The sequence below is a fragment of the Urtica dioica genome, chromosome 5 (genome assembly GCF_054948205.1).
Source record: "Urtica dioica subsp. dioica isolate 48M chromosome 5, U.dioica_male_clone48M_v1_H2, whole genome shotgun sequence".
In the NCBI taxonomy this organism is placed as follows: domain Eukaryota; kingdom Viridiplantae; phylum Streptophyta; class Magnoliopsida; order Rosales; family Urticaceae; genus Urtica; species Urtica dioica.
The window spans coordinates 36,740,061-36,758,657 of NC_142760.1; the positions used below are offsets into that span (position 1 = coordinate 36,740,061).

The window sequence follows — 18,597 nt, forward strand, 5'->3', positions numbered from 1 at the left end:
GTGTAATTCACATTATTCAATATTATCTTGAAAGCTCATTTCTCTCAATTTTATCTATATTATCCTTATTGCATTAATTACTCCTAATACTACACATTATATTTCTTATAATAATGACAAGTTATTGTGTGATGCACTCTAACAAGTAATATTTCTTATAATATGATAAGCTTGAATTAGGTTGGCCAGAAGTATAATAATATACTTTGTGAGACAAAATATATACGAATCTCTGTATTTAGCGGTTAAGAATAATCAATATATTCAGCATAATAACGGAAACCAATATATACTATATTCTGAATATTTTTTTCTTCAACTAATAACAAAAAATGTTCAACATTTGTAGTCTAATAATGCAAATCATGTGAGAGATATATTACTCTGAAATATATGCTGATGTTTAATCTACATAATACACGCTTACGCCCATGACTGTTATGAGTCGTTTTCAATATTGATTCACAATCTGTTATAAAATTATTAGGTCATTGTTTCTTCAACTGCTTTCTAATAACTATATATTTTAATAGGGGCTTACTTGAAACAACGATTCATGATTATTGACTCTGCAATATTAACTTACATTCTCATCCTCATTGTGGTCATAAACTACATAATTTTGTACAAACTGGTTTTTCTAGTTGAATTGGGTTATTTCAACGATGTATATTTCGCCCTTTATTTATCGTTATACATCGAATTTATTGTATTCAAATTTTAGAAAACAAAAAATTAATAAGCTAGGGCAACAATTATGTAAAGTTTATGTTGTCTTTAAGTAACATCGGATGAAATCTGAATGAAATTTAATATCTTTATCAATAATAATGATGCGTCAAAATATCCGAAGACGTGAAGAGAAAAAAAAACAGCTTTGAGTGAGGAAATGAAATTTGCAAGTGGTTAGACAAATGATATTGAGAGTAAAAAAAATAAAAAAATTTGTAAAAAGCTATTTTTGTTGAAAATGTATAAAAAATCAAATTTTGTAATATAACTATCAAACCTAACCAAATCATTTAGAGAAATCTAGAATATGAAAGAATAATAAAATTGTAATTTTTTTTAAGGTGGTTGTGAAAATGAGAATAATAAAAATAAAAAATGAGAAAAATAGAAGAGATTGAGATTAAAAAGGATGAAAATAATTTTTTTGTTCTAAAATAAGTATTTTTTAATAAAAATGTGTCAAAGTTTAATTTTGTAGTCATATAACTATCAAAATTAACCAAATATTCAGGGAACACAATTTTGTTTTTTGTTTTAATTTTAGACACAAATCAAATGCGGAATCTTAATCATTGTATTTGTCCACGTCAACTCTTGAATAGCGCATAAATAAATACAATATTCCAAATATACTAAATTAAAATGAAATAGAAAATGGAAAAGATACTTGAGACTCTGAAAGCACCTCACTACCTCACATCCTTCATTAACAAAGAGTCGATCTTAAGGAGTCGCCACTAATAATACATATGATCTCATATCAATGCACTTTATGTCATCCTATTGTATTAATTACTTATAATAATACACATTATATTTCATATAATGATAACAAATTATTATGTGATGCTCCCTAGCATATGAGAATTGAATATAATTATTATAGTTTTCAATTTCAGAGGGTTAGTTTATCTAGTGTGTAGGGTAATATTTGCATATCAATTAACTGATACACTGTTTACAAATAATTAAGTACTGATGGATTAGGTTGGCAGAAGTAAAATAATATAGTTTGTGAGAATATATTACGAATCTTTGTATACAGCTGTTATAAGAATTGATATCTCCAGCATTGCGGAAATCAATGCGAACCATGTGAAGTTTGAGATATATTATAGGTCCGTTTGGCACGGCTTATTAATCTTTGTTTTTGTTTTTAGAAAAAACTAAACCGTTTGTTTGCGTTTGGTAAAACAGTTTTTAGAAAAAACTTTAAAAGCGATTTTAGAAATTGTACATGAAACGGAAAAACTAGGAATCCTAACTTTTGGAATAAGCGTTTATGTATCTTGATATATAATTACTTTAATATCCTCATTTTACCTGCTTTTGTTACCAGCAACAACTGTTTTATAAACACTTTACCAAACACCTGTCAATTTAAAAAAAAAAATAGTTTTTGGAAAAAACTGAATCTAAAAGCGTTTTTAAAAAAAAACAAAACAAAACTATGTCAAACAGTGCCATAATATATATACTGCATGTACATAACATAAGCTATTATCAATAAATATTTTTTTATTCGGCTATTGAATATAATTTTCACATTTTTCTTTTCTAATAATGCAAATAATTTGAAGTTTGAAGTATATTACTCTGAAAAAAATGCTAATGGTTAATCTACATACCTAATACACGATTGCGACCACGACTGATACCAGTCGGTTTTCAATTTTGATTCAAAATCTAATATAAAATTATTAGTCATTATTTTTTTTTAATAACCTGTATATTTTAATAAAATTTTCTTAAAACCAAGACTCATTATTATTGGCTCTTCAATGCTGTCACGTATTAACTCATGACATTCTCATATTCATTTTTGTCATAATTAAGCTAAATCATTTGGTAAAAATGTGGAGGGTTTTGTTTTTGTTTATATTTTTTTTCCTTCTAGTTGAATTGGGTTTCATAGACTTTTATTTGACCCTTTAAACTTGTTAGAGCAACGGAATAATCTGTTTGGGAATACATATAGCAAGGCTAACAGCATTTCTAACTGACTCATCTAACCATCTAATGAGCTGTACATTGACACGTAAACTTTGATGTGGATTCTATACTAGCTTGATTAACACTCTGGAATGTGAAGAAAAACCTTTAAACCGTCCATATTAAGGCACATTTTGATGCTCTAAGTCATTTTACATGGGTAATCAAATAATCAGTTGTTAAGGACAAGGACACTCTGGACACGTCGAGAGAGCACGAAGCATAGTTTTGGGATGCATGGTCCATATATACCACCACCGGTCCATTCAGGTTTTCTCTCTCTCTCTCCATCTCGTACGCTAGCAGAGTGGTACATCTTAAATAATTGTATTGAAGTGGATCCATACTTGAGGTAAGTTTCAATACAAGTACATAATAATTTTATGTTCTACTCGCACACTAATACATTGAATTGGTACATTAGCGAACACTTAGATATTTTGGAAGTAGAAAATCGTCCTAATGTTGACGAGGCGTACAAGAAGGGATTTAAAGAATGGTTTTGAAAACGGGTATGTAGACTAAATATATTTGTTTAAATGATCAACTGTATATGATCTTACCATTTCATTTTTCTTATTATATATATGACCCTAGACGCAAATGGTCATATATGTCAGACGAACTGTACTCACTCGCTATGGGTTCGTTACCATTTTTCACTAAGATCTATACAAGTTGTGTGGTCAACGGGGTTAAATACATCATCAGTCGACGATACGAGAACCGAAAAACTCAGAATACTGGTGTATGTGTGCTTTCAGAAGATGGTCACGATTTCTATGGAAAAATGGAAGATGTCATTGTGATGTCGTATCGTGACAATTGTCATGTCGTACTATTCAAATGTCTTTGGTACGGAGACAAGTGCAATCCACGAAATAGAGTTCCTAAAGATAAGACGTTTGGAGTGACAAGTGTATATGTGGATAAAACATGATGATGGTATCCAAAACGAATAAGATGATGAATGTGTAATTTACTGTTAAGATGATTGTGTTTATTTTTGTTGATGATTTTGTAACATTACTAAACATGTGTTAGTTTTGCAAACATGTCAACTTTAGTGCCTTCTGGGAGTGGAAGAGAGGGTGAGGGAATTTGTTTTGTTACCGGTGCCACTTCTCAAATGGCATGGAGAGAGCATAAACGGGAGCTGGTACATTACGACGAGAACCCTTAGGCATTCTTGCAACCAGAACGAGTGCACAATACATCTCTATCGCTCTTCAGCGTGACGTTGGGCGTTGGGTTTGGCGGTTCGGGCGATTGTTTCTACACACATATTCACATGGAAGGATATGACAGCTCAACAGCATGTGGCGATCTTACACACACATTCACCATGGAAAATTGGCGGGAAAGCCAGTTGCCCGAGAAAATACGGCGTGAAAAATTGGAGGGATAAAATGGCGGGAAAACAGGCTTTCCAGGCAGAATAAAGTGACCAAAATCAGCCGTGACAACAACCATGACTAGTCGCGGATATATGTCGCGACTGATTAGAGCCAAGACAAGTCATGGCTGTTGCCAAACAACAACAGAGCAATAGCCATGACACTTTATTCGTGGCTGTTGTCGCGGCTGAAGCACTAACAGCCACGACTTCCTAGCAACAGCCACGACTTTCGCCGAAGTTATTGCCAGTATTTGTTGTAGTGCATACTCACATCCAAAAGAACAGTTTACTGAATTGTTAGAACTACAGAATAATCTGTTAGGGGATACATAAAATAAAGGTAGATATTTTAGGAATAATCCAAAAATCAATTGCAAAATCAATATAATATGCCTGAAAAATTAAGCAATGACTTTAATTTTTTATACAAAAATATGACCTCGAGTTTTCATTACTAAATTTCAATTCAATTATTAGTTATCAAGATCAAGCATTGTAGAGCAGGTCATAATATTACAAGTTAATTTGTCACTATAGTTCTGTGTTTTTAGGCTTTGTTATCTTTTTGTGCCCGCGCGAGCTAATTCTAAAACACAATATATTTTACCACAATTACCACCGGACTGCAGAATAGAGAAAAGACCCGAGAGAATAGATATTGTGTTTTGTTTATCAAAGGTTTCTCTGAAAGGTGAAGAAAAAGCTTTAAACCATCCATATAAAGGCAGAATTTAACGTTCAAGTCATTTTACATGGGCAATCAAATAATCAGTTGTTAGGGACAACGACACTCTGGACACGTCGAGAGAGCACGAAGCACAGTTTTGGGATGTATGGTCCATATATATATATATATATAGATGACTAGCTTTATTATTAATTACCATACCTACCTGGATTGACGTTGTTTCTAAAGTCTACAACATTGAATTACAGATTGAGATCTGATTAATAAGGATTCAGATCTGGAAAAGCAAGCAATAAAAGTGAAGTTAAATTATAGTGAAGAACAGTAGAAGCATAGTGAAAAGGGAAGTTGAAGGCACAAGAGTAATGGGTTCGGCAGTCATTATTGGTACATAATAGAGAGTTGATATTATACATACCAACGTGGGTATGAATAGTTATTTGCTTAATTAAGTTATATATGCCAAACCACAGACATGCAGTAGATATATAATAGGAGAAGTGTGATTGATCAGAGAGAAGCTTTGATCGCGGGAGGAGGAGTGCGAACCCAAGCGAAGTTGTGCTCGGGCAGGAGGAAGTGGCAGACGGGGTCGCCGGGCTTCAATCCGAGGGTGTGAAAGGCCCAGTTTTCCGGGTCCCACTGAGAGGTGTCGAGGTGGCAGGGGGCCACGGCGTCGAGCCTGACCCCGTCGCGTTCCCCGAGCAGCGATATCTGAAACACTTTGGTCTGTCCCGGCTGGACGTGGCAGTAGAAGACCTTGTAAGGGTAGGCCACGGCGTGGCAGCCCGCCATCCTGGTCGTCGGGACCTCGCGGGGGTCCTCCAGAACCGTGTAGTTCTGGAGGGACGCCTCGTGGGTCCCGTGGAACACCGAGCTCAGAACGCGCGGCCCGTCGTGCCCAGAAGCCGACACGTTGAAGACGCCGAACATGGCCTCCAGCATCGAGTCGAACGAGGTGAAGCACGCCTTGAACACCTCGCTCGCCGGGGCTTTCTCGCACGCCTCCAGGGCCGACTCCACGTACGCCGCTTTCTGGCTTCCCGGGGCGATCCCGAACAGAGCCATTATTCTCGGCAGCTCCTTCCGCGAGAACGGAAGCCTGTACACGCAGGGGCTGATTTGTAAATTTTTAAGGTAAAATAAAAAGAAAATAGGGAAATAAAAAGAAAAAACTAGTACCTGTCCGCCATCTCTCTCGGGATGAACCCATTCTCCAGCGCCTCCTCTTTCGTCGGGAAATACAAGGCTTTTCTCGTCCCGGCTTTCATATCCTCCACCTTGAAAGCCCAAGACGTCTTCATGGCCTGAGTGTCCCCGTTCGAACTCGCCGGAACGTGATGTTGACCATGTTCAGCTCCACCCGTCACCAGCTGCAAAATTTATGGACGTAATTAAGAGTATTTTCTTTTTGTTCATTTACGACACAAACACTACATACTATGACATACCAGGACCAGGAGTGCCACACACAAGAAGAGACTTCTCATCCCAGTTTCTACTCCCGATATTAAACATCCCATTTTTTCTTTTCCCTAATACTATTATTCTTTCTTCTACTTATCTTCCTAAATAGCCCAAAACAAAGCTGAATTCTTGACGATGAGGACACACAAGTGGGGCCCACTGGCCGCTGTTGTCAATTTCTATAATTTTACGCAAGTAGCACTTAAAATATATACATTGTGGGTTAACTCATGACATTATTATTTACCACTATTTTTTAATTTTTATTATCCTTATTGCATTAATTACTCCTAATTCTACACGTTATATTTCTTATAATAGTGACAAGTTATTGTGTGATGCACTCTAACAAGTAATATTTCTTATAATATGGTAAGCTTGAATTAGGTTGGCCAGAAGTATAATAATATACTTTGTGAGAGAAAATATATACGAATCTCTGTATATAGCTGTTAAGAATAACCGATATATTCATCATAATAACGGAAACCAATATATACTATATTATGAATATTTTTTTCTTCAGCTAATAAAAAAATATGTTCAACATTTGTAGTCTAATAATGCAAATCATGTGAGAGATATATTACTCTGAAATATATGCTGATGTTTAATCTACATAATACACGCTTACACCCATGACTGTTATGAGTCGTTTTCAATTTTGATTCACAATCTGTTATAAAATTATTAGGTCATTGTTTCTTCAACTGCTTTCTAATAACTGTATATTTTAATAGGAGCTTACATGAAACAACGATTCATGATTATTGACTCTGCAATGCTCTCGTGCATTAACTTACATTCTCATCCTCATTGTGGTCATAAACTACATAATTTTGTACAAACTGGTTTTTCTAGTTGAATTGGGTTATTTCAACGATGTATATTTCGCCCTTTAATTATAGTTATACATCAAATTTATTGTTTTTAGATTTTAGGAAACAAAAAAATTAATACGCTAGGGCAACAATTATGTAAAGTTTATGTTGTCTTTAAGTATCATCGGATGAAATCTGGAAGAAATTTAATATCATTTTCAATAATAATGATGCGTCAAAATATCCGAAGACGCGAAGATAAAAAAAAACAGCTTTGAGTGAGGAAATGAAATTCGCAAGTGGTTAGACAAATGATATTGAGAGTAAAAAAAAAAAATTTTAAAAAAAAAAAAATTTGTAAAAATTTGTTTTTGTTGAAAATGTATAAAAAATAAAATTTTGTGATATAACTATCAAACCTAACCAAATCATTTAGAGAAATCTAGAATATGAAAGAATAATAAAATTGTTATTTTTTTTTTTAAGGTGTTTGTGAACATGAGAATAATTAAAACAAAAATGAGAAAGATAGAAGAGATTGAGATTGAAAAGGTCGAAAATAATTTCTTTTCTCTTCTAAAATAGGTATTTTTTAATAAAAATGCGTCAAAGTTTAATTTTGTAGTCATATAACTATCAAAATTAACCAAATATTCAGGGAACACAATTTTGTTTCTCCACTTTAGACACAAATCAAATGCGGAATCTCATTGTATTTGTCCACGTCAACTCTTGAATAGCACATAACTAAATACAATATTCCAAATATACTAAATTAAAATGAAATAGAAGATGGAAAAGATACTTGAGACTCTGAAAGCACCTCACATCATTCATTAACAAAGAGTCGATCTTAAGGAGTCGCCACTAATAATACATATGATCTCATATCAATGCACTTTATGTCATCTTATTGTATTAATTACTTTTAATAATACACATTATATTTCATATAATGTTAACAAATTATTATGTGATGCTCCCTAGCATATGAGAATTGAATATAATTATTATAGTTTTCAATTTCAGAGGATTAGTTTATCTAGTGTGTAGTGTAATATTTGCATATCAATTAACTGATACACTGTTTACAAATAATCAAGTACTGATGGATTAGGTGGGCAGAAATAAAATAATATACTTTGTGAGAATATATTACGAATCTTTGTATGCAGCTGTTATAAGAATTGATATCTTCAGCATTGCGGAAATCAATGCGAACCATGTGAAGTTTGAGATATATTATAATATTAGTGTAATTTGCTTTTGAAGTCACAACAACGGCACATTATTTTATCTGTATCACAAATGAGTCTAAATTGCATTCGTGTTTTTTTTTGTATATTTGTCACCTATACAATGCCTTAATTACCCTTCTATTTTATATCCAACAAGAATTCATATCTACACACAAACTCTAATCTCTCATCAAATTCCCTCATAAACCCTAATCTCTCTAGCTTAAGCTCCGACTACCGCGCAGATCGCCGCTCCGACGAGGCCACCGCTGCCGTAACCCTCGCCGGAGCTCTCGTCGGAATCACAGATTCAGCCTTCTAGTCTATTTTTGTTTTGTAAATATTTAACTGTGGTTCTACTTTCTTCTTCTAGTCTACTTTTGTTTTGTAAATATTTAACTTTGGTTCTACTTTCTTCTTCTAGTCTACTTTTGTTTTGTAAATATTCAACTCTGGCTTTACTTTAAGGGTATTTTGATCAAATAATAAATAAGAGTGACTTACTTGCAACACGTTTTTTTGTGGTGACATAGATGCAATTTTGTTCATAAGAAGGGATTTTGGTGCAAATCTCTCTATTATAATATATATACTATATGTACATTACATAAGCTATTATCAATAAGGAAAAATGGTATGAAGTAGCCAATTCAATCTATGACTTTTGCAAAATAGTTATAGTTTCATTAGGTATAGCAAAATAGTCAATTGAGAGTACAGGTTTTCATTAAATTTAATCCTGCCTCGATTAATTTTAATTCAGCCTTCATAAAGCTTATAATTGACAAACTATGACTATTTTGTAAAAGCTTAAGTTCTATTGGGCTATATAGCCGCTGGACCCTATCAATAAATATATTTTTTTATTCGGCTATTGAATATAATTTTAACATTTTTTAGTCTAGTAATGCAAATAATTTGAATTTTGAAATATATTACTATGAAAAATATGCTAATGGTTAATCTACACAACTAATACACCATTGCGACCACGACTGATACGAGTCAGTTTTCAATTTTGATTCAAAATCTGATATAAAATTATTAGTCATTATTTTTTTTTTAATAACCTGTACATTTTAATAAAATTTTCTTAAAACCAAGACTCATTATTATTGGCTCTTCAATGATGTCACGTATTAACTCATGACATTATCATATTCATTTTTGTCATAATTAAGCTAAATCATTTTGTAAAAATGTGGAGGGTTTTGTTTTTGTTTATATTTTTTTTTTCCTTCTAGTTGAATTGGGTTTCATAGACTTATATTTGACCCTTTAAACTTGTTAGAGCAACGGAATAATCTGTTTGGGAATACATATAGCAAGGCTAACAGCATTTCTAACTGACTCATCTAACCATCTAATGAGCTGTACATTGACACGTAAACTTTGATGTGGATTCTATACTAGCTTGATTAACACTCTGGAATGTGAAGAAAAACCTTTAAACCGTCCATATTAAGGCACATTTTGATGCTCTAAGTCATTTTACATGGGTAATCAAATAATCAGTTGTTAAGGACAAGGACACTCTGGACATGTCGAGAGAGCACGAAGCACAGTTTTGGGATGCATGGTCCATATATACCACCGCCAGTCCATTCAGGTTCTCTCTCTCTCTCTCTCTCTCTCTCTCTCTCTCTCTCTCTCTCTCTCTCTCTCTCTCTCTCTCCATCCATCTCGTACGCTAGCAGAGTGGTACATCTTAAATAATTGTATTGAAGTGGATCCATACTTGAGGTAAGTTTCAATACAAGTACATAATAATTTTTATGTTCTACTCGCACACTAATACATTGAATTGGTACATCAGTGAACACTTAGATATTTTGGAAGTATAAAATCATCCTAATGTTGACGAGGCGCACAAGAAGGAATTTAAAGAATGGTTTTGGAAACGGGTATGTAGACTAAATATATTTGTTTAAATGATCAACTGTATATGATCTAACCATTTCATTTTCCTTATTATTATATATATGACCCTAGACGCAAAGGGTCATATATGTCAGACGAACTGTACTCACTCACTATGGGTTCATTACCATTTTTCACTAAGATCTATACAAGTTGTGTGGTCAACGGGGTTAAATACATCACTAGTCGGCGATACGAGAACCGAACAACTCCAAATAGCGGTGTATGTGTGCTTTCAGAAGATGGTCACGATTTCTATGGGAAAATGAAAGATGTCATTGTGATGTCGTATCATGAGAATTGTCATGTCGTACTATTCAAATGTCTCTGGTATGGAGACAAGTACGATCCACGAAATAGAGTTCGCAAAGATAAGGCGTTTGGAGTGACAAGTGTATATGTGGATAAAACATGGTTCGACGACGATCTGTTCATACTTGCAACTCAAGCACGACAAGTCTTTTACATTGACGACAATCATAATGGGTCAAGATGGAATGTTGTAGAAGAATGTAACCACTGAAAAATGTGGGACCTTCCAACTATTGATGATCCTTCGTCTTCTATAACTCGTTTGGAAGTCCAACCGACAGATCTAGATGATTTGCCTTGTCGACACAAAACAACTTTACCCGAGCTTGTGATCGATTGTGACGTCATTACTCGAACGGAAAATGAAAATGTTGAAGACGAGGAAGACACTAATGTAGTGTTAGTCGAAGATGATGACGATTTTATTGATGAAGATATTGAACATGGTGAAGATATCCAAAACGAATAAGATTATGAATGAGTAATTTACTGCTAAGATGATTGTGTTTATTTTTGTTGATGATTTTGTAACGTTACTAAACATGTGTTATTTTTGCAAACATGTCGACTTTAGCGCCTTCGGGGAGTGGAAGAGAGGGTGAGGAAATTTGTTTTACTACCGGTGCCACTTCTAAAATGGCATGGAGATAGCATAGACGGGAGCTGATACATTACGACAAGGACTCTTGGGCATCCTTGCAGCCAGAGCTAGTGCATAATACATCTCTATCGCTCTTCAGTGCGACGTTGGGTTTGGCGGTTCGGGCGATTGTTCCTACACACACATTCACATGGAAGGATATGACGGATCAGCAGCATGTGGTGATCTAGTCCACCATGCATACACGGTATGACATTGATAGGTGCGTTAATCACGCGTAAACTCCTATCTCCCGAGCTTAAATCCAACGAGTTCTCAAAGATTTTTATTATCTCTAGAGTGTTTTTGATGAATTTTCAGGTCTATATGGGTTTTACTAGTGTTTGGGGTCTCAACATGGAGAAATACGCTAATCGGAGTCAAAACGGAGCAAAAACGAAGAAAAGAGACGTCAAAAACATTTTTTGACAACTCCGCGCGCCGCGAGGTCCATTTCGCGCGCCGCGCGGAGTGGGAAGTCTGAAGCCAAAACCACAGAGTCTTCCGCGCGAACCGCGCGGAAGCGAAATGAAGGACCGCGCGGCGCGCAGGGTGAAGCGCGCGGCGCGCGGTCAGTCTGACAGGCTTCGTTTATTTCGATTTTTGTAGCGAATCTCAGCCATTGGATGAGATTGGAAGGCTTAGATTGCTCCGAAAACAAGTCCACTAAACCCTAAAAAGACCAATACTTTGAGGAGAAGAGAGGGCATGAGATTTGGAGATTCTACCAAGAACAACTTTTCATTTCTCTTAGTTTTTATTAGTTTTTCCATAAAATTTCGAGCAGTTGTTCATACTTTGTAGCTCAAATTTGAAGACAAGGAATTAAGTTGCTGAGTTCTACCATTGCTACGACTTTAAAATAGTGTTCTATCCTCTAATCTCTATCTCTTACTTTTTTTTTATTCAAGTACGATGTCTTTTGTTTCATTGTTCTTGTATTCATCTTTGTGTATGTTCATTGTCATAGTCATCATTATGAACTAATTTAATGTAGGGCTATGGTGTAGTGGGTTCATTATGATGTAGGATTCAAGATATTAGAATTGTTAGGTTGTTGTTTTTCTCATCACTTTTTGCTTAATCCACAACTATGCTTAATGCTTGTATGAATGTCATGAACTCATGCTTGTTTTATATTCAACTCTAATGCTTGAGAAAGATTAGGTTGTTGTGTTTTTGTGTGGGTTACTAGAATTCATTCCTAGGCTAGATATAGCTAGGTTGTTCTAGACTCGTGATAATATTCTTGTTCTTTAATGCTAGCTGTGCTTGTTAGGAGTTGAGATCGAGAGATGATATTCCGGTATCGGTTTAGGTTGTTAGATGCTTGAGAGAGATCTATCAATTCGATTAAAATGAGTATGAGTAGTGAAAAGTGTGAATTTCAATAGCTTATTTCTTTTCTTAATTTTGCGAATCCAGGTTGTTTTGTGTACCCATGAACCATAGTCCTTCCCTTTATCCAATAGAATTTTTGTGCATCAAGTTATTTAATTTTGTGACGTGTTAGTTAAATTTTGTGACAACAATCTTATCAAACATATTTAGTTCTATATTAGCTTGTGAATCTTGAATCTTCAGTTTAGCTAGTCCTCGTGGGATCGACTCGTTCTTACGATTTATTACTATTGCGACCACGTGCACTTGCGTGTGCGAGAAAATTCGCAATAAGTTTTTGGCGCCGTTGCCGGGGACTAGTTTTAAATTGCAATTCAACTCATAAGCTTTTATTTGAACTTTCTTTTATTTTTGTTTTCTCATCTATTTTCGTGTTGACTTGTGAAGGTGTATGCGAAAAGACGGTGAATCCAGCCTCCTACCGATCGATCCCGAAATCGAAAAGACGTGCAAACGAAACCGGAAGGAAAAACAACAAAGGATCGAGGGAGCAACAATGGCTGAGGAGCGACCTCTTCTCGACTACGTCCTACCTACCACAAATGGGTATCGTCCGACCATTGTTAGTCCAGCCATTGAGAACCGGGGCTTCGAAATCAAAACCAGGATGATCAATATGATTCAACAAAACCAATTCGCTGGAGGCCCTACCGAAGACCCGAACGAGCACCTCGCCAACTTCAACGAGCTATGCGGCACATTCCACATCCAGAACATAAGCGTCGATGCAATCCGACTCCGCTTGTTCTCATTTTCCCTTCGCGACCGAGCGAAGATTTGGCTGCAATCCTTGCCCGCTGACTCCATCACCACTTGGGAAGAACTTTGTGCCAAATTCCTTGCAAAGTTCTTCCCATTCGAGAAGACAGCCCGGTTGAAGAACGCGATCCACAGTTTCGGGCAATGGGAGGGGGAGTCCCTGCATGAGGCGTGGGCGCGCTTTAAAGAAATGCTGAGGAAATGCCCTCACCATGGGATAGCCTTGCCGGGCCTACTACAAACATTCTACTATGGTCTCCTCACCTCGACAAAGACCTTAGTTAACACCGCCGCGGGAGGCACGGTGCTAACTAAGACGCCTTCAGAATTCCATGACTTGCTTGAAGAATTGGCTCGTTCCAACGAGCAATGCCCGGTAGAAAGAAGACTCATGAAGCCCGGTCCCGCGACCGCACACGCTACCACATCCGGAGACAAATCGGAAGAGTTGAAAGAAGTGCTAGCACAAATGGCGGAGCTTAACAAACAGCTCAAAGAGATGAAAGTGGCAGCCAAGGTCACACAAGCCGCACCAGAGCCATGTTTTTGGTGTAATGGGGCTCATTTCACCGACGATTGCCCTCAAGCCAATGACGTACATGCCGAGCAAGCCAACTACGTCAACAACTACAATAACCGGGGCCAATATCACAACGCCAACAACAACTACAACAATGGAGGTCGAAACAACAATTACAACAATCAAGGATGGAGAGGACCTCAACAACAATAACAAGGGTTCGGGGACAATCAACCTTCACCGGCGTACCACAACCAAAAATCAAGGGCAGCCACAACAACAACGGGGGTTCCAACCTCAACAACAACCAATTCAGCCCACGCCCAAGATCGAGCCAAATGACATGTTCCTAGCATTCATGAATAGGACAACGGCAATCATGCAAAATCAAGAAACCGCGCTCCAAAATCAAATGGCGTTGATCCGGAACATCGAAACACAAGTGGGTCAAATTGCTCAAGCTCAAAGCAATAGACCACAAGGGAACCTTCCAAGCAACACCAACGTCAACCCGAAGGACCAATGCAACGCAATCACTCTTCGCAGCGGGTTAGTGGTTGAGAGTTCAAACAAGGGGAAAGAAAAAGAAGGAGACGGTGCATCATCATCAACGCCACCACAGCCCATGCCTACCTCCTCGACTCCCTTGCACGCCCCCGTGCCATTTCCTCAACGGCTCAAGAACAACAAGCTCGACGAGCAATTCGGGCGGTTTGTTGAGATGCTCAAACAACTCCGAGTCAACATTCCGTTCGCCGACGCCATCGCACAAATGCCGAGCTATGCGAAGTTCATGAAAGACATCCTCTCCAATAGGCGCCGGATCGACGATTGTAGCACAATCACACTTTCCGAGGAGTGCAGTGCTATAATCCAAAGGAAGCTTCCACCAAAAATGAAAGATCCGGGAAGTTTCACCGTACCATGCGCCATAGGGGACCTCTACTTCGAGAAGGCATTGTGTGACTTGGGAGCTAGCATCAACCTCATGCCATTCTCCATCTTTCAAAAGCTTGGCATCGGAGAAGTGAAATCCACGCGAGTGACGCTCCAAATGGCGGACCGATCCATCAAATATCCAAGAGGCATCATCGAAGACGTCCTTGTCAAGGTGGATAAGTTCATCTTCCCCGCCGATTTCGTGGTGCTAGACATGGAGGAAGACACAAATATCCCTATCATATTGGGAAGGCCATTCCTAGCTACCGGAGGAGCCTTGATCGATGTCCAAAAAGGCGAACTCAAGTTGAGGGTGCAAGATGAGGAAGTCGTCTTCAACGTCTTCAAAACCATGAAATACCCGAAAGAAAGCGACGATATATTCCGGGTCGATTTTTGTGATGCGGTCATTGACGACCATTCTTGCCGCTCGGATGAGCCCCTTGAGGTATGTCTTCTTAACTTGTGTGATTCCGTTAATGAAATTGTTACCTGTGCAGCCTTAGAATACGCGAATTACATGGATGGGTTCGAGCCCAATAGAAGGAAGTATTTCAAGGAGCTAGGAGAAAGCCCGAAGCCACGCAAACCATCCATCGAGGAGCCTCCGGAGATCGAGCTCAAGGAGCTGCCTTCTCATCTCCGTTACGCCTTCCTTGGAGCTGAGAAGACTCTCCCGGTCATCATATCCGACCACCTCACCGGCAAACAAGAAGACAAGTTGTTGCGAGTGTTGCGATCCCATATGCCGGCAATTGGATGGACTCTTTCCGACATCAAAGGAATTAGTCCATCTTTTTGCACGCATCGCATCCTCATGGAAGACAACGCCCGTCCCTCCATTGAACATCAACGAAGGCTCAATCCGGCAATGAAGGAGGTGGTGCGCAAAGAGATATTGAAGTGGCTCGACGCCGGAGTAATCTACCCAATCTCCGACAGCTCGTGGGTTAGCCCGGTCCAATGCGTCCCAAAGAAAGGAGGACGACAACAACGAACTTATCCCGACTCGCACCGTCACCAGCTTCCGAATTTGCATGGACTACCGAAAGCTCAACACCGCCACCCGAAAAGATCACTTTCCGTTGCCCTTCATCGACCAAATGCTTGACCGCCTTGCCGGCCACGAATATTATTGCTTCCTCGACGGCTACTCCGGATACAACCAAATCGCCATCGCCCCCGAAGATCACGAGAAAACAACATTCACCTGTCCGTATGGCACATTTGCCTTCCGGCGAATGCCCTTCGGCCTATGCAACGCACCGGCTACATTCCAAAGATGCATGATGGCCATCTTCTCCGACATGCTCGAGCGCACTATAGAGGTATTCATGGACGACTTCTTTATTTTCGGTGCTACTTACGACGTTTGCCTTGAGAATTTGTCCAAGGTGTTAGATCGTTGCGTGGAAGCCAACCTCGTGCTCAATTGGGAGAAATGCCATTTCATGGTGAAAGAAGGGATTGTTCTAGGCCATCGGGTCTCCGCACAAGGGCTGGAAGTAGACCGAGCAAAGATTGCCACGATCGAGAAACTACTTCCACCAATCTCGGTCAAAGGTGTGCGGAGCTTCTTGGGGCATGCGGGTTTCTACCGGAGGTTCATCAAAGACTTCTCGAAAATCACAAAACCTCTTTGTGGTCTCCTCGAGAAGGATGCAAAGTTCATCTTCACCAACGAGTGCATGGAGGCATTCATCACACTCAAGAACAAGTTGAGCACCGCCCCGGTGATAGTGGCACCCGATTGGAGCGAGCCGTTCGAGATGATGACCGATGCGAGCGATTTTGCCGTAGGAGCAGTTCTTGGGCAGCGAAGAGGAAGAGCCTTCCACACAATCTACTACGCAAGCCGAACCCTCAACGATGCCCAAATCAACTACACCACAACCGAGAAGGAGCTCCTTGCGGTGGTCTTTGCCTTTGACAAATTATGACCTTATGTCATTGGCAACAAGACCATCGTCTACACCGATCATGCGGCAATCCGACACTTGATGGGGAAGAAAGATGCAAAGCCGCGGCTCATTCGATGGATTCTCCTCCTCCAAGAATTCGACGTGGAGATCAAAGACAAGAAAGGGACGAAGAATCTCGTAGCCGACCACCTCTCACGCCTAGAAGACCTCACCCACATCCACGACCAAAAGGTGCCTATCGACGACAATTTCCGAGACGAAAAATTGCTCGCAGTGGAGAAGGTGGCAACACCTTGGTACGCCGACATCATCAACTTCTTGGTGAGCAACAAGATGCCTCCGGACTACAACCACCACCAGAAGAAGAAATTCCTCTCCGACATTCGACGATACTATTGGGAAGAGCCGATCCTTTATCGGCAATGCGCGGATTCCATAGTCCGCCGGTGCGTACCCGACGACGAGATGCTCTCCATACTCAAACATTGTCATTCTCTAGAGTGTGGAGGACATTTCGGACACAATCCCACGGCGGCGAAGGTGCTTCAAAGCGGCTTCTTTTGGCCGAACCTTTTCCGAGACTGCCGCAATTTCGTCATGTCGTGCGACCGATGCCAACGGACGGGAAACATCTCGAACCGGAACGAGATGCCATTGAAGAACATAATGGAGATAGAGCCGTTCGATGTTTGGGGGATAGACTTCATGGGTCCGTTCCCACCCTCCTACGAAAACAAATACATCCTACTCGCGGTCGACTACGTGTCCAAATGGATAGAAGCTAAGGCGACTCCAACAAGCGACGGGAAAGAAGTGCTCCGCTTCCTCAAGCACAACATATTCACACGCCATGGAACACCGCGAGCAATCATAAGTGACGGAGGCTCCCACTTTTGCAACCGTCAATTCGCTGCGCTCCTTGCAAAATACAGTGTCACTCACCAGAAGGCCTTGGCGTATCACCCTCAATCCAATGGTCAAGCCGAAGTCTCCAACCGCGAGATTAAGAAGATATTAGAGAAGACGTTGGGAAGCTCGCGCAAGGACTGGGCTCACAAGCTCGACGATGCTCTATGGGCATACCGAACATCCTTCAAAACTCCCATCGGTATGTCCCCGTATAAATTAGTCTATGGCAAGGCGTGCCATCTTCCGGTAGAGCTCGAGCATAGAGCGTTGTGGGCGATGAAGTTTCTCAACTTTGACCACGAGGCAGCCGGGAAACAAAGACTCCTTGAACTCAACGAACTCGACGAGTTCCGACACGAAGCATTCGAGAACGCGAGAATCTACAAGGAGAAGACGAAGGCATGGCACGACAAACATATCGTGTCAAAAGAGATCAACCCGGGACAACAAGTCCTCCTATACAACTCCCGGTTGAGACTCTTTCCCAGAAAGCTCAAGTCAAGGTGGTCCGGGCCGTTCACTATCACGAAAACATTCACATCCGGCATGTACGAGCTTGAGAGTGCAAGTGGCGAGAGATTCATGGTGAATGGGCAGCGAGTGAAGCCGTACTATGGCGGCGTATTTGACAACGAGAGAACGGTGGCGTACCTCGACTTCATCGCATGATAAAACACAACATAGTTTACCACAATTACCACGGGACTGCAGAATAGAGAAATACAAGGCTTTTCTCGTCCCGGCTTTCATATCCTCCACCTTGAAAGCCCAAGACGACTTCAGGGCCTGAGTGTCCCTGTTCGAACTCGAAGGAACGTGATGTTGACCATGTTCAGCTCCACCCGTCACCGGCTGCAAAATTTATGGACGTAATTAAGAGTATTTTTTTTGTTCATTTACGACACAAACACTATATAGTATGACATACCAGGACCAGG

General features: G+C 39.4%; 2 protein-coding genes across 2 annotated transcripts; one reads left to right on the plus strand and one right to left on the minus strand.

The window, feature by feature from the left end:
- Positions 1–4,945: 4,945 nt before the first annotated feature.
- On the minus strand, positions 4,946–6,340 carry LOC149398198 (BURP domain-containing protein 17-like). Its single transcript, XM_089616071.1, has 3 exons — positions 6,263–6,340; positions 5,994–6,184; positions 4,946–5,913 (listed from the first exon to the last, which is right to left on the minus strand). Exons 1-3 carry the CDS (start codon positions 6,332–6,334, stop codon positions 5,322–5,324), a joined length of 855 nt encoding a protein of 284 aa, XP_089472197.1. The 5' UTR covers positions 6,335–6,340; the 3' UTR covers positions 4,946–5,321.
- A 7,928-nt stretch (positions 6,341–14,268) lies between these two features.
- Positions 14,269–16,768, plus strand: LOC149398199 (uncharacterized). Its single transcript, XM_089614508.1, has 2 exons — positions 14,269–15,777; positions 15,881–16,768. Exons 1-2 carry the CDS (start codon positions 14,269–14,271, stop codon positions 16,766–16,768), a joined length of 2,397 nt encoding a protein of 798 aa, XP_089470634.1.
- The last annotated feature ends 1,829 nt before the right edge of the window (positions 16,769–18,597 follow it).